The sequence below is a fragment of the Lichenostomus cassidix genome, chromosome 8 (assembly GCF_008360975.1).
Source record: "Lichenostomus cassidix isolate B80296 chromosome 8, HeHo_3.0, whole genome shotgun sequence".
Classification (NCBI taxonomy): domain Eukaryota; kingdom Metazoa; phylum Chordata; class Aves; order Passeriformes; family Meliphagidae; genus Lichenostomus; species Lichenostomus cassidix.
Genome location: NC_139489.1, coordinates 1043794 through 1061455, shown reverse-complemented (window position 1 = coordinate 1061455; position 17662 = coordinate 1043794). Strand labels below are relative to the sequence as shown.

Genomic DNA, 17662 nt, shown 5'->3' with positions numbered 1-17662 from the left:
TAGCAGAGCTCATTAATTCTAAGCAGGTAGTGTGATAAATAGACACAAACACAGAGAAAAAGAAATCAGTGCAGAGCTACATTGTTGGCTTTTTTTTCCAACTGCCACTAGAAAAATACTCTGATTACAAAAATAATTTGCACAGAAGCACAGGACAAGCAGCAGGTTTCTCTGTCAGGCTGATTTTGGAGCTCTGTAGAAGAGGTTGGTTAAGCAAAGTTGAATTTCTTAATCTACATCAAAAGTGGGTCTATAATTTTATATGGAAATGACAAATATGCAACGTAAATGACAAGTGGTTCATAAATTCTGCAAATATCCTCCCAGAAATGCAGGGTTATGGCAGATCACAGCTTCAGCTGCCTGCACAGAAGGACATCTGCAGCCAGCTGAAGTCAGGATTATTTTGAAAACCTTCAAAATTTGCTGTTAATATATAAAGTTTATATATCTACACACACACAGAGAAAGACTTTTTTATTATATGTATATATAAAATATATACTAGATGGAAAGGCCCTCCAATTAGAAATGCATAACCACAAGCTGGAGATAATTTGGCATTTTTCCCGTTTAAAAATGAATTTTTTTTTAATAAAAATGAGTCAAGTTCTGACTCCCTGCACAGAACCCAGCTGGGATTGGGAGCAAGGGCAGCATTCCTCCAGCTCTGCCAGGGCACTTCCAGCCTCCTCTTCCTTTTTCCTTTTGACAGTGTGTTTTGTACTAACACAGCTTTTGAATTTGAGGAAAATGCAGCAGAATCCAAGCTGGAAATTCTGCTTTTTCAACTCTTGGAAAGCAGGGAAAGCATCTCTGGTTCTCAGCTCTATCCCTTAAAAGCCCTGGGAAGAGAGGCCAGCAGGAGGAAGGCTGAGGCACAACTCCCTGCAGCTCCCCAGCAGCTGCTACAACCATTTTGCAAGGTAGTTTTGGCTAGAAAATGCACTTTAAACGTGCCTGTGCACAAACAGGTGCTGCCAGCACAGGCACGACCCCCCCCCCGAAAAAAAATCCACAATTTTAAAAAAATGTAAACCCAGTGATTCCATCAGATCTCGACAGCTTTGCTCTCTCAGCAAAGCTCAGGCAACTTTGGTCTCGTTGGAGTTGGCAAATGCCACCAGGAGCCTCGTGGGGAAAGCCTGGACCTCATTCCCTTGGCCAGGAAGGACAGGGATTGGCTTAGGAAGCTCCCAGGAGAGGCAGGGATCAGCAGGAATGCTTTGGGAAGCTCAGGGGATGGGCTGGACTGGTGGTACCTGGGGAGTGGTGGTGTTTGCCTGGCCCAGCTGGGCTGGCAGGGGCTGGGCAGGAGAGCTGCCAATGCCCTATAACAAAATGCAGGTTTTCTTGTCCTTGAAGGGGTTCTCAGAAGCTGGAATTCCCATCAGCAGAGGATCCTTCTTGGCGTGCTCCTCACAGTACAGCATGAGGTCTGCCGAGGCTTTGGACACCTGCAGGACATGGGAAATTGGAATTAAATGGGGTTTTCCAGGGAAATGGGATCAAAATGCTGAGAGGTGTGGGGGAACAACACCCCTGTGAGGGATGGGAGAGGTGCTGGAGAGTTCTGCAGGGCTCTGTCTGCTGGTTTGAGCCACAGGGAATGAAGGGAAAGATGCTCTTTGGGGTTGGTTGTGACACCAGGCAAAGGCTCCACCTGGCTCCCACAGCAAACTGAGAACAGGAGGGGCTTCAAAATAATTCCAGAGGGATTTCTCATCTCTCCTGCAGTGACAGGACAAGGGGAAACAGCTTCCCACTGCCAGAGGGCAGGGCTGGGTGGCATCTTGGGTCACAAGGAGGAGATTTATTTGGGTTTGCTGAGCTGAGAGGTTTGCTGGTGCTGTCAGGCTTTGAGAGGGGGAAAGGCTGAGCTGTGGGTGCACAAAGACACAAAACACACACACACACTGTCAGCTCCTTGTCCTGCAGCTGAAAAGGGGAAAAAGCAGGGGAAGGAAGGAGGGAGAAGGAGGCTGTGCTCTCACCTTTATCCTCTCGATGGAGGCTTCTATCCTGAGCTGCTGCACAGTCCTGCGCGCCTGAGCGATGTTGTTGGTGGTGGTGGCTGTCTTGCCTGACATTTTCAGGGCAGCAGGGAAGTTCTGCTTGGAAAGACAGCAGGTTATGATTCCAGAAGGCAGCACAGCACCCTGAGCTGCTTTTAAACAGTGGCATCCGTGATATGCTGCAAAAAGTACTTTTTAAAATTATTATTATTATTATTATTATTATTATTATTATTATTATTATTATTATTACACCCACCAGGACCAATCAGCTAAAAAACAACTCTGGAAGTAAAGCAAACTCCAAAGAAAAGCAAGGAGCTCCTGTGCAGGTTTCTGAGCCTGCTTTGGCACAGCTTTGGCCACTTGATTGCCACATTTGCAGCTTCCCCTGGGATTCCAGGGGAGCTCAGGGTGTGCAGGGATACCTCACCTTCCCCAGGAGCTGCACCAGGGGAGGAGAGGATCTGAGCCCAGCCCAGAGTGAAAGGAGGGAGTGAGCCAGGATGGAATCACAGAATCACTGAGCTTGGAAATACCTCCCAGACCACGGAACACAACTGTTCCCCAGCACTGCCAAGGCCACCACTGTCCCCAAGTGCCACATTTGAAATCCCTCCTGGCATGGGCAGCTGTGCCAGGGCTGGACAAACCTTTCTGGGGAGAAATACCAGCCCAGGCACAGGCTGATCTCAGCATCCCTGGCTGATTCTCTACCCAGGCAGGCCTAGCTAAACCATTATCCTATAGCCCTAAATGTCCAAGGCCAGGCTGGACAGGGCTTGGAGCAGCCTGGGACAGCAGAAGGTGTCCCTGCCACGGCAGGGGTGGCACTGGATGGGGTTTAAGGTCCCTCCCAACCCAAACCAGTCTGGGATTCCAAATTACTCAGGCCTGCAGGAATCCAAGGAGTTGAGCCCAGCCCTGGCTGTGTCCCTGTGCTGCATCCCAGCCTCCAGCAGCACTCTGCTGGTGTCCCACAGCTCCTCAGGGTGAGTTTGAGCCCCGTGGAGCTGTGCTGGAATCACCCCTGGCACTGCAGCCAAGCCCAAGGCAGCTCTGGGTGACCTTTCTGAGCAGCAGCTCCTGCAGGACTCAGGTTTCTCTCACCCCAGCCTGGGCAGCAGAGCTGTTTTGCAGCTGATGCTCATGCCAGCCCAGCGAGCTGGGAGCAGCATTATCCTGCTCTGAGTCCTGGTTTTTGGGGAAATTCCTTGGAGAAGCTTCAGGCAGAGCAATTCCCAAGGAGCAGGAAATGCCAGCCCAGGCACAGGAGGAGAGGATTCATTCCTGATATTTGGTGTCACTAAAAACTTATTTGCTACAGGAAATATGAGGAGCATCCTCCTGCAGATCCATGCAGGGCAATGGATGCTCCAAACCCAATGTCCAGCCTGGCCTTGGACACTTCCAGAGATCCAGAAAGAGCCACAGCTTCTCTGGGAATTCCATCCCAGCCCTCCCCACCCTCCCAGGGAACAATTCCTTCCCAATCTCCCATCCATCCCTGCCCTCTGGCAGTGGGAAGCCATTCCCTGTGTCCTGTCCCTCCATGCCTTGTCCCCAGTCCCTCTGCAGCTCTCCTGAAGCTCCTTTAGATGAGCAATTCCAAGCAGGAAGTTCCAGTGGCACTGCCAGAGCTGATAAATGCAGCTGCTGGGTTCAGCTTTGCCCCTGTGCTCCAACCTGGGGGAGCTCCAAACCCATCATTTCTGGAATAACAAGGAGCTGTTTCACATGGGCACAAAAGCACAGATCCACCACAAACCGAGCCCAAATTCCCAGTCCAGTCCCTGCAGTTTTCTCTTCCAGTATTGAAAAACTACAGCGTGAAAAACCCAACACAAAGCAATTCATTTTTATCAAGTTAACGAATGCAGCTCTGAGAGGACAGCTCAGGACTTGCTGATTCCTGTAATTTTAGTATTTAAAAAAAAAAAAAAAGTTTAAAAAGTTGCAAAATTAAAAGCTAAACCCTTATCCCTTCATTTAACTGGGGAAAGGCCACAGTCAGCCTTCCTTCCCCCAGCCCCAAACCCCCTTTTGCCACTGGAGCTGTTGGATTCTCTGGATCCCTTCCCACCCTACACAGATGACCTCCTTAGGAAAGTTCCAGAGCTTATTTTCCCAGCTGCTTAGCCTTGTTAATAAACGAGATGTTTGGAAAGAAAAAAAAACCAGAACAACCCAAACGGTAAGATTTGAAAATGAAATTGCTGCATTTGCCCATCTCCAAACAAACAATAATAGCCCTCCTAAGATTACTAAATCTCTTCTGCAGGGAGATTTACAACAACTAGGTCAGTTCCCAATAATACTGGTTTTTTTTTCCCAGTTCCTGGCAACAGATCCGAGCTGCTGCAGCCATGGGATTTCTCACAGGGCACCCTGGACTTCACAAAACTCCCCAGATTTAAACCGGTGGTGGCAGAACTCTGTAGAAGTTGAAGGGTCAGAGCCCTGGGCAGGGTTTTCTGGGATGGGAGAGGGAATTGCCATTTCCATTCCCATTCCTTGGAGAATGGAGATGTTCCCTGAAGAAATGACCACTGGGTCAGAGAGGGCACTGCTCTGATTTCTAGGAAATGATCCCTCATGCTCAGCCCTGAGCCAAAGGGAGCCCCAAGAGCCTCTCTCATCCCAACCTTTCCCACTGGGATCTCTGGGGTTTCAGCACTCACAGCCACAGCTCCTCGTTCTGTGCTAAATTCACTAAAATCTCCAAGTTTTTCCTGTTCACCACCTAAGACAAAACATGGCTGATGATCCAGGTTGGACATTGGGGCTTGGAGGAGCCTGGGATGGTGGAAGGTGTCCCTGCCCACAGCAGGGGATGGGATTTAAGGTCCTTCCCAGCCCAAACCATTCCAGGATTTTCTGGAGTGACTCACGCTGTTCCAAGCAGGAGGGAGTTCCCTGTAGGGACACAGGGTGACAACCTCAGTCCCCTGGCTGTGACAAAGCTAAGCAGGGGCTTGCAGGCCCCAGGCTGGTGGTGACAGAGATTCCCAAAGCCCACAGCAGCTGCAGGCAGGGCTGCAACTCTCCCTTGGGTCTGACTCACAGCCTAAAAGGAGACAAAAGGATCAGCCCCAGAACAGCCATGGCAGGGACACCTTCCACTGTGCCAGGCTGCTCCAAACCCCATCCAGCCTGGCCTTGGACATTCCCAGGGATCCAGGGGCAGCTTCTCAGGGCCTCAAACCCTCACAGGGAGGAATTCCTTCCTAATTTATCCATGGAAAACTGAGGCCTGCAGAGGAAGGTGCTCACCAGCTGCACTTTGCCAGGGAAAGAGAAAAAAACCAGGAAACGTCCAGTGCACTTCCTGCAGACACACACCTGCATTTTTTCCTTTCTTGAAACACTTGCAAACAGGTGGAGCTGCCCCTCTTCCACAGAAAAGCCCTATTTTTCCAGGCCTTGCCCTATTTCTTGCTGCAGGCTTTAGGTAAGGAGGTTGCCATGCAGCAGATCCCCAGATCCGCCTGGGCTGGGTGCCAAACGCCAGCTCCAGTGGGATAATTAAACTCTGGACTATCTTACTTACTCTTTGAGATCCAGGACTTGTGAAGCACCTGCTGAGAGAAAGGTAATTAAATCAGCACTGCTAAAGCAGGGCTGGGAATCTGCTGGAAATCCCAGCAGCTCGGCACAGAAAACAGCTCCCAGTTTGCTCCAGTTATCCAGAACCAGGTCATAATGGGTAAAAAAAACCCTGCAGGATTAAGGTTCAGAGGGATAAAAGGTGTCTTGTAACTGTTTCTGTTGAAATAAAACAGATTCTGAGGTGAATAAATCAAAACTTAGCTCAACAGAGCAGGTTGGACAAAACACAAACCAACACCAGCGACAACAGCAGCTCCAAGTGCAAGCCCTGGTTTTCCAGCCCCTGGTTTTCCAGGGCTGTCAGCAGGGATCTAAAGTTACAGCTAATCTGCAAATGGAGGTTTCAAAGGCCTCTCCCTTTGCAGAGCCACTGGAGCCCTGCTGAGGAGGACAGGGAGCAGAGAGGTGGAAAGGCCTCTGTGCTGGGTGGGCTCCAAACCTGCCAAGGAAACAGCAGGAAAAGGACACAGGGTGTTCCCAACACATTCTGTTCCCACTGGGAGCCCTCCTGGCCAAGGCCCTGCAGCAGCAGCCTCGGTTTGGGGTGCCCTGCACACCCTGAATTCCCTGGATTGGGAGGAACATCCCAGAGATCACTGCAGCTGCTGCTCCTGCATGGAATGAGAGCAGCTCCAGCCCGGAAACCTCGGGATGCTGCTGCCTGATAAACCAGAAACAAACACCACCATGGAAATGATCCCACTTTGCTTAAGAACACAGCAACAGGAGGAAAAGGGAAACAAGCAGCTGGACAAGTTCAGAGCTGCTGCTCCCAGCTCGTTCCCAGCCCTGAGCTGGAGTTGAGCATTTCAGGGATTCCACAACAAGCGCTGCAGGTTTCCAAGGGAAGCCATTCCCAGTCCTGCAACTTCCCTCGTGTTTGCCAGGAGAATTTTCAGCTGGATCTGGTTTGTCACCAGCACTAACACAGCCTCTGACTGCTGCTGCACAGCCCTGCCTGCAAAACCATTTCCCTCCATCCTCCCCGGCATCCTTTCATCCCACTGCCTTCAGCCAGGACCCTGCAAACAATTTGGGAACAACACACCAACCCCCAAATCCAGCTGCCTTCTCTCAGCAATCCACACCCCCCAGAGCTCTAAGAAATAAAAAGAATAAATTTTTACATCTGCAAATGCAGTGATTTGCTGGGCAGGAGGGTTTTGGGGAGGAAGAAGAGGAAGAGGAGCTGCATGGAGAGGCACCAAGCTGAGGTCAATCCCCATGGAGAGCAGGGAAGAAGAGCCACGATGGCCCCTGGAGGGGTGGCACAAGCAGGGGGTGATGCCAGAGCCTGGCAGGACCTCCATGCCCCTCTCCAGGTGCAGAGCAGGACGTGGGGTGAGCTTTCCATGGATCCTGAGGGTGCTCTGCTGTGCTGCTTTCCCAGGAGCTCTGTGGGAGCAGAGGGCTGGCAGCTGGTTGGGACTTGAATGCTGGAGGTTGGTTTTCCTACAGGGCACCCTGGGGAGCTCAGCAGCAGCTTTGTCATGACTTGCAGAACCTGAAAATGCTCCAAGTCCAAGCCAAGAGGCCACTGCTGGCATTAAAGGTGGGGGAAGGAATAAACAACTCCGTTCTGAGGGTGCATCAGAGCACAGCCAGCTACAGCAACAGATAAAGCAATTCCACACAAGCACCACAAAGTCTCTGGAATTATGATATTCCCCAGCCTTAATTCTGGAATTTTTAGGGCTCCAATGGGAGAATCTGTTGGAGGAATCTCAGTGTGTGTTGCTCTACCTTCAGCCAAAGTGCTGCAGAGCATTTGGAGTGGCAGGAGAGCTGGTGTGTCCCCCCAGCCCCTGAATATCCTGCAGCACGAGGTGGGAGAGGCACAGATCCCCTGCTGGAGCAGGAGCTGGAGAAAGGAGCATCCAAGGGGTGCCTCTGCCCCCCTGAAACCCAACCAGCCCTCAGGGGTGCAGCTTCTCACCCACCACTGACCACTGGAGGCTGAAGGAGGTGCCTTGGCCTGGCAAGACAGGCAGCAGGATTTTGGAAAGGACTTGGGAAGCCTGGATGCTTACTGAGAGTGGAAAAAGAGCAGGAGGGTCGGTGAGGGGGGAGAGCAGCCCTGAGGTGTCCCCAGAGCCCTGAGGTGTCCCCAGAGCACCTCTGGGAACACTCCTGCTCCCATCCACACCTCCAAGGCAAACACTGCCCAGCTCTCCACAGCTCCTCCAGCAGCAAGGAGCCAGTGTCCCAGCTGGAACCACAATTAGGGAGCCCTGGGACGAGGCAGGCACGTCCCACACTGCTCCTGCTCCAACCGGTTGTCCTGCTGGGAGGAGGAAGGAGATTCCAGCCAAACAGCCCCTTCCTGGCCCCATCCCGGCCTGGCAGAGCTGCTCCCCAGCCAGCTCCCTGCTCTGGACATGCAGCCAGCCTGGTTTTTCCAGCGGTGGGAGCAGCCCAAGGCAGAGCCCAGGGCGGCTGGCAGGGCTCTGCTGGCTCAGTGTGAGGCCATGCTGACACCCAGTGGAAGAACCAGAGCTGGAATCTTTTCCTTTTGCTGAGGAGAGTGGAAAATGATCCTGGGCAGCAGGAAAACACGGGGGTGCTGCCCTCAGCAACCAAACAGAGCTGAGGGTAAAGTAAAACAGGGATTGGAGATGGTTTTGGGTCATTTCTCTTTTTATGGTGCTTTTGTCCCAACCCTGGCAATGTCCAAGGCCAGGCTGGAGCAGCCTGGGACAGTGGAAGGTGTCCCTGCCATGGCAGGAGTGGCACTGGGTGAACTTTAAGATCTCTCCCAACACAAACCACTCTGGAATTCCATGATCCTCATTCCCCACACAACGAACAGAGAGCCAAGTGGTGTGACACTCCACAGATTCCCAGCAGCACCCAGAGCCACTCCTGCACTCTGCAGACTGAACACAACACTCACAGGGCAAACCTCCCAGGAAAAATGGCAGCAGGGATCATCCATCACCTCCCTGCTCCCATCACAGGCAACCAGTGGCCAGGAGAAGGATTTTCCCACAGCTACCCCAAAGCAAAGTGAGCAGCAGCTCCCTGGTTCCTTCCAGGGGAGAAGGGCTGGATTTTTAAACAGGACTGGATTTTAAACAGGTCTCAAGCAAGATTTACAATCGTGGCACAAATATTTTATAGAGCCTAGGAGAAGTTTGTGTTTGGTGAAAGAAAACAAGATCCTCCCCAAAAACTAGATCTTCCCCTCCAAGGATCACAGTCTGGAAAAGGAAAGCTGAAACATCTGGCAGCTGCAGGACTTGCAGGGGTTTTGGGAAGGATGGGGATGCTCTGGGATGCACCACAGCTGAAGGGATTGGGGGAGCTCAGGCACCTCAGATTTCAACCCAAATTTTCCAGCAGAAAAGGTCCAGCAAGGACAAACTTTGCTTCCATCCCCCTCCTGGAGGAGCTGCAGTAACCAGGGCTGGATGAGAAATGGGAATTCTGGCCATGCAGATTCACACAGAAATGCAGAAAATAAAAGTCCCTTAAAGCACAGAACATCCATTTGTGATGTTTCCCTCTTCAGAGAATTTACACTTGAGAATATTAAGAGATTTCACAGCAGAGATCTTTTTTTTTTTTTCAATTATAAATAATACTGCCAGTGTTTTAATTGGGGATTAAAATCCCTAATAATGTGAAATGAAAGGAAACAGACAACTCCCAAGATCTTCAATTGGACTTGGTGTTCTGGGTGTTTAATTAAGGCTGTGTTCCTTCATAACCTCCACTTCACAAGTTATTCCAGTACCATCCTGCTGATCAAACCTGGGCTGCAGCTCCCTTTGATTTTCAAAGTCAGCCTCCACTGTGGGATTCTGTCAACCCCAACGCACATTTTGGGAGAGGAGCAGTGGAAAAACCTGCTTTTATTTTCCTCTGCATTTCTCCTGCCTTAACTTTTCATACCTTCAGCGCCCATGAAAGCCATGAGAAGTGACTTTTAGATCAAGGTTGCTTTGAAAAAACATCTGAGCAGTGTTGTTTTTTAAAGGCATCAGCCTGAAGTCACTGGCAAAGGCAACCAACTGCAGGGCAGCTTCTCCACAGAAGCTCCCTGTTCCTCCCCACAGGGCACTACCCAGCCCATTCCCAGCAGCAAAAAGGGGAAAACTACAAAGAGACATTGGCAAAGAGGCTTTCAGCTGGCTCAGAATCAGCCTGGAGAGCAGGAGAGGGCAGGGATGAAAGCCCCAGCCTGGCAGTCACGGGATGCAGCCTGGCCCCAGGTTCTGTGACCTTCAGCAGATTCCTCTGTCTGCCGCAGATAACGCCGAGGACGCTGCCGGGGATGTTCTGGGGAGAGTTCTCAGCTCAAAGAACTGGGGAGGTGGGAAGGGTTTCACTGCATTCTTGGCTACAGGAAGGGATGGGGGGGATTTAGAATGATTTGCATTTTTGGACGGTCAAAGAAAACACGTGTAACGCAGAAATGATGAAGATTTGCAGGCTGGTCCTTCCTAACCAGGGGAATAAACAGGGAAAAGTTTGATTTCTGTGGGAAAAGCAGGTTTTTCTGCCCCCTAAATTCAACACAAAAGCAGTCAGGCAGTTAAAAAAATGAGGTGAAAAGTGTCAGCAACCCTGCCAAAGATTTTATGTGTGTTCTGCCCTGGAATAAAATTAAATCACCAGGGTTTGGGACCTGTCGTGCTGCTTTGTGTTTTGCATGAAAGGAAGGAACCAGAGTGGACTGGAAACTCACCTACATAGGCAGACTTGCTCCCTGTCCAGATTGCCTTGATTTTATCGGTGTAATGATCCTGAAACAAGAATAAAATAAAAATTTTAAGGATTTCACTGTGCCAGAAAGCCAAAGTTGAGGGGGGTTGGCACTTGTGGTTTAATGCTAATCCCAAAAACTTGTGATTTAATGCTAATCCCAAAAAATGCAGAATTCTGAGATTGGAAAATCTACCTCAAACTTGGAGCAGCCTGGGATAGTGGAAGGTGTTCCTGCCCAGGGCAGGGGGTGGGACTGGATGGACTTGAAGGTCTCTTCCAACCCCAACCATTCCAGGATTACTTTGTCCCTGGAGACTCCAAGCTGTCAGCCTGTAGTGATGTGTTCTCACAGCTGGGTTTAAATCACTGGGTTTGAACAAACCTGAGAGCCCACATTCCCTATGGAGGCCTTTGCATACCCAGAAAAAAACCCAGAATTACATCAGTTTTATCATAATATATTATATCCTGGAGCTCCTTTAGGCACTAGAAGGGCTCTGAGCTCTCCCTGGAGCTTTCTCCTCTCCATGTGAATATTCCCAGCTCTCCCAGCCTGTGAGGGTGATAAAAACCACCAGATGATGGGAATTCTGGGAGAGCTGCAGCAGGGACTGTATTTACAAGTAAAATCACCTTTCTTTCCCTTCCCCTGGCTGTGCTGCTGCTGGGAGCCCGAGGGGTGTGCAAATACACATCAGCTTCTGACGCCTAACAATCCAACAGGGACCAGCAATTGCCCTTTCCTGGAATTCCCAGGGCAGATTCCCAGACACCCCCAGAGTGGAATTAGGATTAGAGGCACCTCCTGAGCTGGCAGAGCCAGGGCACAGCTCCCTCTCTGAGCAGGGCACGGCCGGATCTGGGATTGCCACTGACACCCTCTGGAAGGAATCCAACCTCCGAGTTGCCAAGGGCTGGTGGAGCTCTGCAACAGAGCCCTGGAGCTGCCCTGTGCCTGGCCAAGGAGAGACCACGGGCCTGGAGAAGCCACAGCCATCCAGTTCCCTCATTCCCAGGGAAAATCCCACCTAGAATTCCCGAGGGATGGTCCTTAGCAAGGCACTGAGGTGGCAGGCAGCACAGGCAGTATTCCCATTGTAATCACATGCCACTTCCCGTGCTGGAAATCACACTTTTAATGAGTGCTCTTCAAATCATTGTGTGGAGGAGGGAAATAAATTGTGTTAAGGACAGTCTGCCTTGCCATGGTCCTTGTCCCTGTGCCAGGCTTGTCCTGTCCACATCCAGCAAGGAATAATAAATAAATGCGGCACACAGCCTCCTCCACAGACGAGTGGCTGCTGCACAAAATCAAAGTTTCAATGGAAAAGCTGCTGCTCTGCTTATCTGTGTAAAGCCCCACTCTGCTCACACCCCCTGGAAATTGAGAGGGGAAAAATAAGGAAAATTTTACTATTGACTTGTGCATCCTGAGGGAGATGAAAACACAGTCAAAACAATCCTGGAGCACACAGAACGGTTTGGGTTGGGAGAGGCATTCAGAGATCAGCAGCCCAACTCCATTTCTGAGTATTTCCATGCATCTGAGAAGTAATTCTGACTCCCAGGGCTGCTTTCCACCCCGGAGCCACACGGATATTCCTGCCTAATCAAAGCTCCTATCAAACCAGCCATAAAAACCCACAGCCCCAGCATTGCTGGCATAGTTGGAGGCCGTGTCATGCACCCCCTCCAACAGCCTCCACTCAGAGGCCAGGCCGTGCTGGGAAGGAATAAATCAGGGAAGGGCACGTGGGATGAAGGAATTCCACAGCTGGATGGTTCCCAACCCCTCTGGCCAAGGCTGGCAGTGCCAGGCCAGCTCCTGCTGCACTGCAGCAGTTCCAGTTCCAGCTGGAGCATCCCTGCTTTGCAGGAGGAATCCCTTGCAAGTTTTACAGCAACATGAACCAGGTTCAGCTGGGAAAAGGATGGTCCATCTCCCATAAAAGTCAGAGACATTTTCTGCTTATCCCAGCTCCAAGCTTAGACCAAAGAGCCTGACTTTGGGGGAGCTTGAAGTTACAGACAGAGCTGAAAATGCAATTTGGGATCTGCTCAAAATTATTCACAACAACCACAGAATCCCAGGCTGGATTGGGTTGGGAGGGAGCTCAAAGTTCACCTCATTCCCCCTTCAACCCCCCTGCCATGGGGAGGGACACTTTCCATTATCCCAGGTTGCTCCAAGTGTCCAGCCTGGCCTAGGACACTGCCAGGGATCCAGGGGCAGCACAGCTTCTCTGGGCACCTGTGCCAGGGCCTCAAACCCCCCCAGGAGGAATTTATCCCTAATATCTCATCCAAACCTGCCATATTTTTCCCTTTTTATGACAGCCACCAGTCCCTGATGTTTCCCTGGCTCAGGCAGCAAGGGCTGGGTCCCAGGGCATCCCCTTGGCATTCCCTTATCATGACAACGGAAACTGGGAGGGAGGATTTTCTGTCCTCAGTTTAAAGCAGCAGAAAACCGTTTGGGTTTGTGCTCTGGGGGAGTTTTGGCCCAACAAAAACCATCCCTGGGAGAGAGGAAAACCAGACCATATCTCCCCTGTGTGCTTCCACTGCCTCTGCCCAAGGAATAGCTCTGGAGAGGAAAGGGGGGATGGCACAGAGAGCTGCAGCACAGCCTGGGTCAGGGAAGCAGGCTGGGGAAGCAACTGCTCCCTTCCTAGCAGGACAAAGATGGACTTTTCCACCTCCAAACACTCTGGAGAAGCACAGCCCACGCAGAGAGCCAGGGCTCAGAGCTGGTGCTGCATGGCAGAGCAGGGCCAGCAAGGCTTGGATCACACAGCCCAAACCAAAGTGTGCCAAAAACTAAACTGTCCCTGCACAGCAGGCTTGGAATGACACGGGAGAAGGGATGGGAAGACAAATGGGGTAAACAAAGGGGGAGCAAGGCTGGTTCCTGCCTGGGCTGAGCCAAATGTTTAAACAAGGAGCTGATCCCAGCGGCCACATCCCGCCGTCCTCAGCTGCTGCAGCACAAATAATCCTCACAACACACTTCTTTCCCTTTCCCTCCTCCCTCTGGAACATCCATCACATGCCAAGACGCTGATACGGACACAGGAAGCTGAATATAAACACATTGCCTGTTTTACCAAATATTCCAAGGAGCACAACTAAAAATACTCTGCTGCTGGTTGTCCAGGAACATCCTAAAGCTGTGATCCACCCCCAGCCACCCTGCCTGGGGCTCCAGCAAGCAGGGAGCTGGTATTTGGGGCACACTGAACCCCAGGCCTCAATTCTAATAGAATCCCAGCCTGGTTTGGGTTGGGAGGAACCTTGAAGTTCATCTCATCCCTTCCCTGCCATGACAGGGACACCTTCCACCATCCCAGGCTGTTCCAGCCTGGCCTTGGACACTTCCAGGGATCCAGGGGCAGCACAGCTTCTCTGGGAATTCCATCCCAGCCCCTCCCCACCCTCCCAGGGAACAATTCCTTCCCAATCTCCCATCCATCCCTGCCCTCTGGCAGTGGGAAGCCATTCCCCCTCGCTCTGGCACTCCAGGCCCTTCTAAACAGTCTCTCTCCATCTTTCCTGTCAACTCTTTCAGGTACAGGAAGCTTCTCTTCTCCAAGCTGAACAATCCCAGCTCTCCCAGCCTTTCCTCCCTGTAGAGCTGCTCCACCCCACTGCTCACCCTTCCAAATCCCCCCCCAGATTATTCCTGAGAGCAGGAATGATGTGGGACCAAGAGCTCCCAACACCAAGTGCAGGATGAACGCTGAGATGCAGGAAAATGAGCCCCAGTTGTGTAACACTGCAAAATTCACCAAATAACTGCACAGTTAAAGCAGTGATAGACGAAGAACAAATCCCAAAAGTCACCAAACATCTGCAGCTCCCATTGCCCTGGAAACAGTGAGTCCACAACGACTTTCAGGAACTGGAGGCCTTGCTTCCCAGTTCGTGGGGTTTCAGTCCAACTCCTGCCTCTGCACAGAGGTATTTCCGTGCCAGGACACAGGACCCAGCAGCCTTCCCCCCTTCCCAAGGTTTGTGTAAGCACAGATGGAGTTGCAGCAACACAATCCTCCCCGGAATATCGCTCCCCAGCTCGGCCAAGGCTGTGGTGGCATTTCCCTTGATAACCATAAACCTTTGGAAATGATTCCCTCCGCCCCTGCAGTGATCTCTGCTCTGGCAAAGGGGACAAAGGGAAAGGGCGGAGGGTGAGGATTTATGGGGCTGCACCGCTGATTCCTGGAGCAATGTGGATTTGTTTTTGCAACAGAGTCCAATCAGAGAGGGATGTGCTGGGGTTTGGGAAGCTGTGTCCAGGGAAGCAGCACTTTCCCACTCAGCATCTTCCACTGAGCATTCCAGCAACATCTTGAAGGGGTGGTGGAGCCATAGAAAAGGGAGGGAGAGGAACTTTTTAAACAGGCAGAGAGAGACAGGACAGGGAGATAATTTCCCACTGCCAGAGGGCAGGGATGGATGGGATATTGGGAAGGAATTGTTCCCTAGGAGGGTGGAGAGGCCCTGAAGTGCAATTCCCAGAGAAGCTGTGGCTGCCCCTGGATCCCTGGCAGTGTCCAAGGCCAGGCTGGAGCAGCCTGGGATAGTGAAAGGTGTCCCTGCCATGGCAGGGGTGGGATGGGATGGGCTTTGAGGTCTTTCCAATTCCGTAATTCTACTGTCTCATCCCAGGCCTTACTATGGAGAACTTGACAGAGTCTGGATCACATATTCTGAGGTTTTTTAGGAACAGAGCCAAAAAAATTACAGATTTTCAATACTCACCAAAAAGTTATCATATTGCCAAAGAAACGTTATAATTGAAATAAAAGAAGTACCTGAAACTTACAGCACAACTCAATAATTGGATTTAACACCAGCAAGAGATGAGAGATGCTGGCAAGTATTCTGCTGCCTGGGAGCATAAAAAATTCCTCCAGGATAACACAAGAGCTTCATTTTCCAAGGAAAAATTCTCCATCATCTGGCTGACTATGGAATGAGGTCACTCCCAGCATCAGACTCCATGCACTGTTCCTCTCTGGAGTTTATTGCTCCTTGATTAGAGATATCCCAAATGCTGCAGTGCATCCCACGCCAGGATCAAATACAGGATTGAAGAGTCATTAACTCCATACTAATCCCTCAATCTCATTTAGTGGTACTGAGCAGCACAAAATCCTCCCACTGTCCACTACTCGCCCTTCCCTCCCAGAACTGTGTTTCTAAACCAATTTCCAACGCAGATGAACACAGACAAGTACCGTGTCCCTGATGCTGTGGGTTCTGAGCCAATAAAAACAGTGGATAATCACCTGGCAAATTGCTGGGAACTCCATTTCATGTGCCACACAAATGAAATCACGGAATATCCTGAACAGGGAGGGACCCACAAGGATGATGGAGTCCAGCTCCTTGCCCTGCAGAGGAATATCCCAAAATCCCTGTGCATCCCTGAGCTCTGGGAACCTTGGAGCTTGTGCCCATTCCCTGGCGAGTCTGTTCAGTGCCCACCTCCCTCTGGGGGAAGAATCTTTCCCTGATATCCAACCTAAACCCCTCCTGACACAGCTCCAGCTCCTGTTGGCTCCTCCTTCCCAAAACCCACCAGGCTAAAATCACAATATACACTCAAAAACCCCTTTCCACCCACCACCCCCCCAAAAAAAAGAAGTAAAGAATTTAAGCTTGAAATAGAGAATTGCAATTTAAAAGTTACTAAAGTATTAAAGTTCCAAGAGTTGGACTCGCTGGTCCATGTGGTTCCCTTCCAACTCAGGATGTTCTGCAATTCCGTGATTTTAAGCGAACTTATTACTGCAACAGGGTGTGTAATCTCAGTATCAACACGAAACCTCCTGGAATAATGACGCTTCCCACTAATTAACCTCCTTCCCACACTCATCCCACAACTCCCCGCACGTGGGAAACTTCCTCCGTCAAGCAGAGCTCTGTGATTCCATGGCAAACCCACGGCCCGGTGGCTGGGAATACTAAAATTGGTGAAATTTTAAGGATTTAGCTGAAAGTTGGGGCTGGAGCCGCCAGCTCTGGGTTTCCATCGTGCCATAGGGAAGGTCGGGAGGAAAGGAGGCAGGAAGGAGAAGAGAAGGAAGGAAAAAACGCCCATTTCAGATTTATTTTCACCTAATGAAGCAGATTATTTTTTACATAATTAAGCAGATTTTGACTCCTTCCCGCGCCACACGCCACTTGTTGAACCACACCACAGCTGCGCGCCGCCTCCCCCCGGGAACACTCCTCAGCACAGCGGAAACCGGGAAAAAAACCCCAAAAAAACCTCCAAGCCAACCCCAAACGCAGCCAGGCACCGCTCGGGCCCGGCCCGCCCCGCCAGGCCCGCCAGCCCAAGGCGCCGAGCCGCCGCTTCCCGCTGCCGCCGCGCTGCCGGGCGGGCTGTCCCGGGCGGCAGCGCTCGGTGTTCCCGGCGGAACCCCCCTGTCCCGGTGTCCCGCTGTCCCCTGTCCCCTGTCCCGGTACTCACCGAGCGCCGCTCGCGGGGTCTCCACGGGCGACCGGAGCGGGAGCCGAGGCCACGCCCACCGAGCCAGGCCACGCCCATTCCGCCCCGCCCAGCCAATGTGGGCGTGGTGCCGCCGAGGTGGGCGTGGCTATGGCCGCGGGGGGCGTGGCCAGGCGGGGGCGCGCGTCCCGTGTCTCCCCGCTGCCGGCGGCACTCCGCAGCCCGGTCCGGTCTGTCCCGTTCCCAGGGCTGCGATCAGCCGTGCCCCTTCCCGGCTGTTCGGGAAGGGGTTGAGTGAGAAAAGCGTGCGCCCGAGGGGTGGGAGCACACGCGGTGGTGCAGGGGTGATGGAGGTAGAGAATCCCGCGGGATGGAGGGGTTGGAGCGCCGCTGTCCTGGGAATTTTAGGAGCAGAGGCGCTGGCGGTCGCCAGGGAGGGGCAGAGCTGGTATTTGCAAAGGCTTGTCTGCTGCCCGAACGGGCCTGGCGTGCCTCTGCTTGTAGAGCTTTGATGCTGGGATCACCTGGGAATACATTTGTCTCCAGAGGCTGGGGAGGGTGTGGATTACAATTTAAATACGAGGGAGAAGGGTTGTTCCCTGGAAGGGTTGGAGGCCCTGGCACAGGGTGCCCAGAGAAGCTGTGGCTGCCCCTCGATCCCTGGAATGTCCAAGGCCAGGTTGGACAGGGCTTGGAGCACCCTGGGACGGTGGAAAGTGTCCCTGAGCATGGCAGGGGGTGGATGAGCTTTGAGCTCTCTTCCAACCCAGCCCAGTCTGGGATTCTGTGATATTCCATGAAATCTGGGGAGGATGCTGCATTCATCACCAACACCACCTCTGCCTGGAGTGTGTACCCATGGAGCATC

At 51.9% G+C, this 17662-nt stretch overlaps 1 protein-coding gene across 2 annotated transcripts; it reads right to left on the bottom strand.

Annotated features, from left to right (window-relative positions):
• Nucleotides 1-65: 65 nt before the first annotated feature.
• On the bottom strand, nucleotides 66-16924 carry GNG12 (G protein subunit gamma 12). Of its 2 annotated transcripts, none has more exons than XM_085067382.1 (4): nucleotides 16816-16924; nucleotides 10315-10372; nucleotides 1995-2194; nucleotides 66-1457 (listed from the first exon to the last, which is right to left on the bottom strand). In XM_085067382.1, the coding sequence occupies exons 1-4, from the start codon at nucleotides 16891-16893 to the stop codon at nucleotides 1332-1334; spliced, it is 462 nt and encodes a 153-aa protein (XP_084923508.1). In that variant the 5' UTR covers nucleotides 16894-16924; the 3' UTR covers nucleotides 66-1331. The 2 variants fall into 2 exon arrangements, with proteins under 2 accessions (XP_084923508.1, XP_084923509.1); XM_085067383.1 differs by having other exon boundaries at nucleotides 1995-2111; nucleotides 16816-16898.
• Between the last annotated feature and the right edge of the window lie 738 nt (nucleotides 16925-17662).

Coding starts and splice junctions, on each gene's coding strand:
- GNG12 (XM_085067382.1), bottom strand. CDS start 16,893: ATGGGCGTGGCCTGGCTCGGTGGGCGTGGCCTCGGCTCCCGCTCCGGT. Junction 2,195..10,314: donor GAGCAAGTCTGCCTATGTAG/GTGAGTTTCCAG, acceptor TACTTTTTGCAG/CATATCACGGATGCCACTGT. Junction 1,458..1,994: donor CCTCCATCGAGAGGATAAAG/GTGAGAGCACAG, acceptor CATGTCCTGCAG/GTGTCCAAAGCCTCGGCAGA.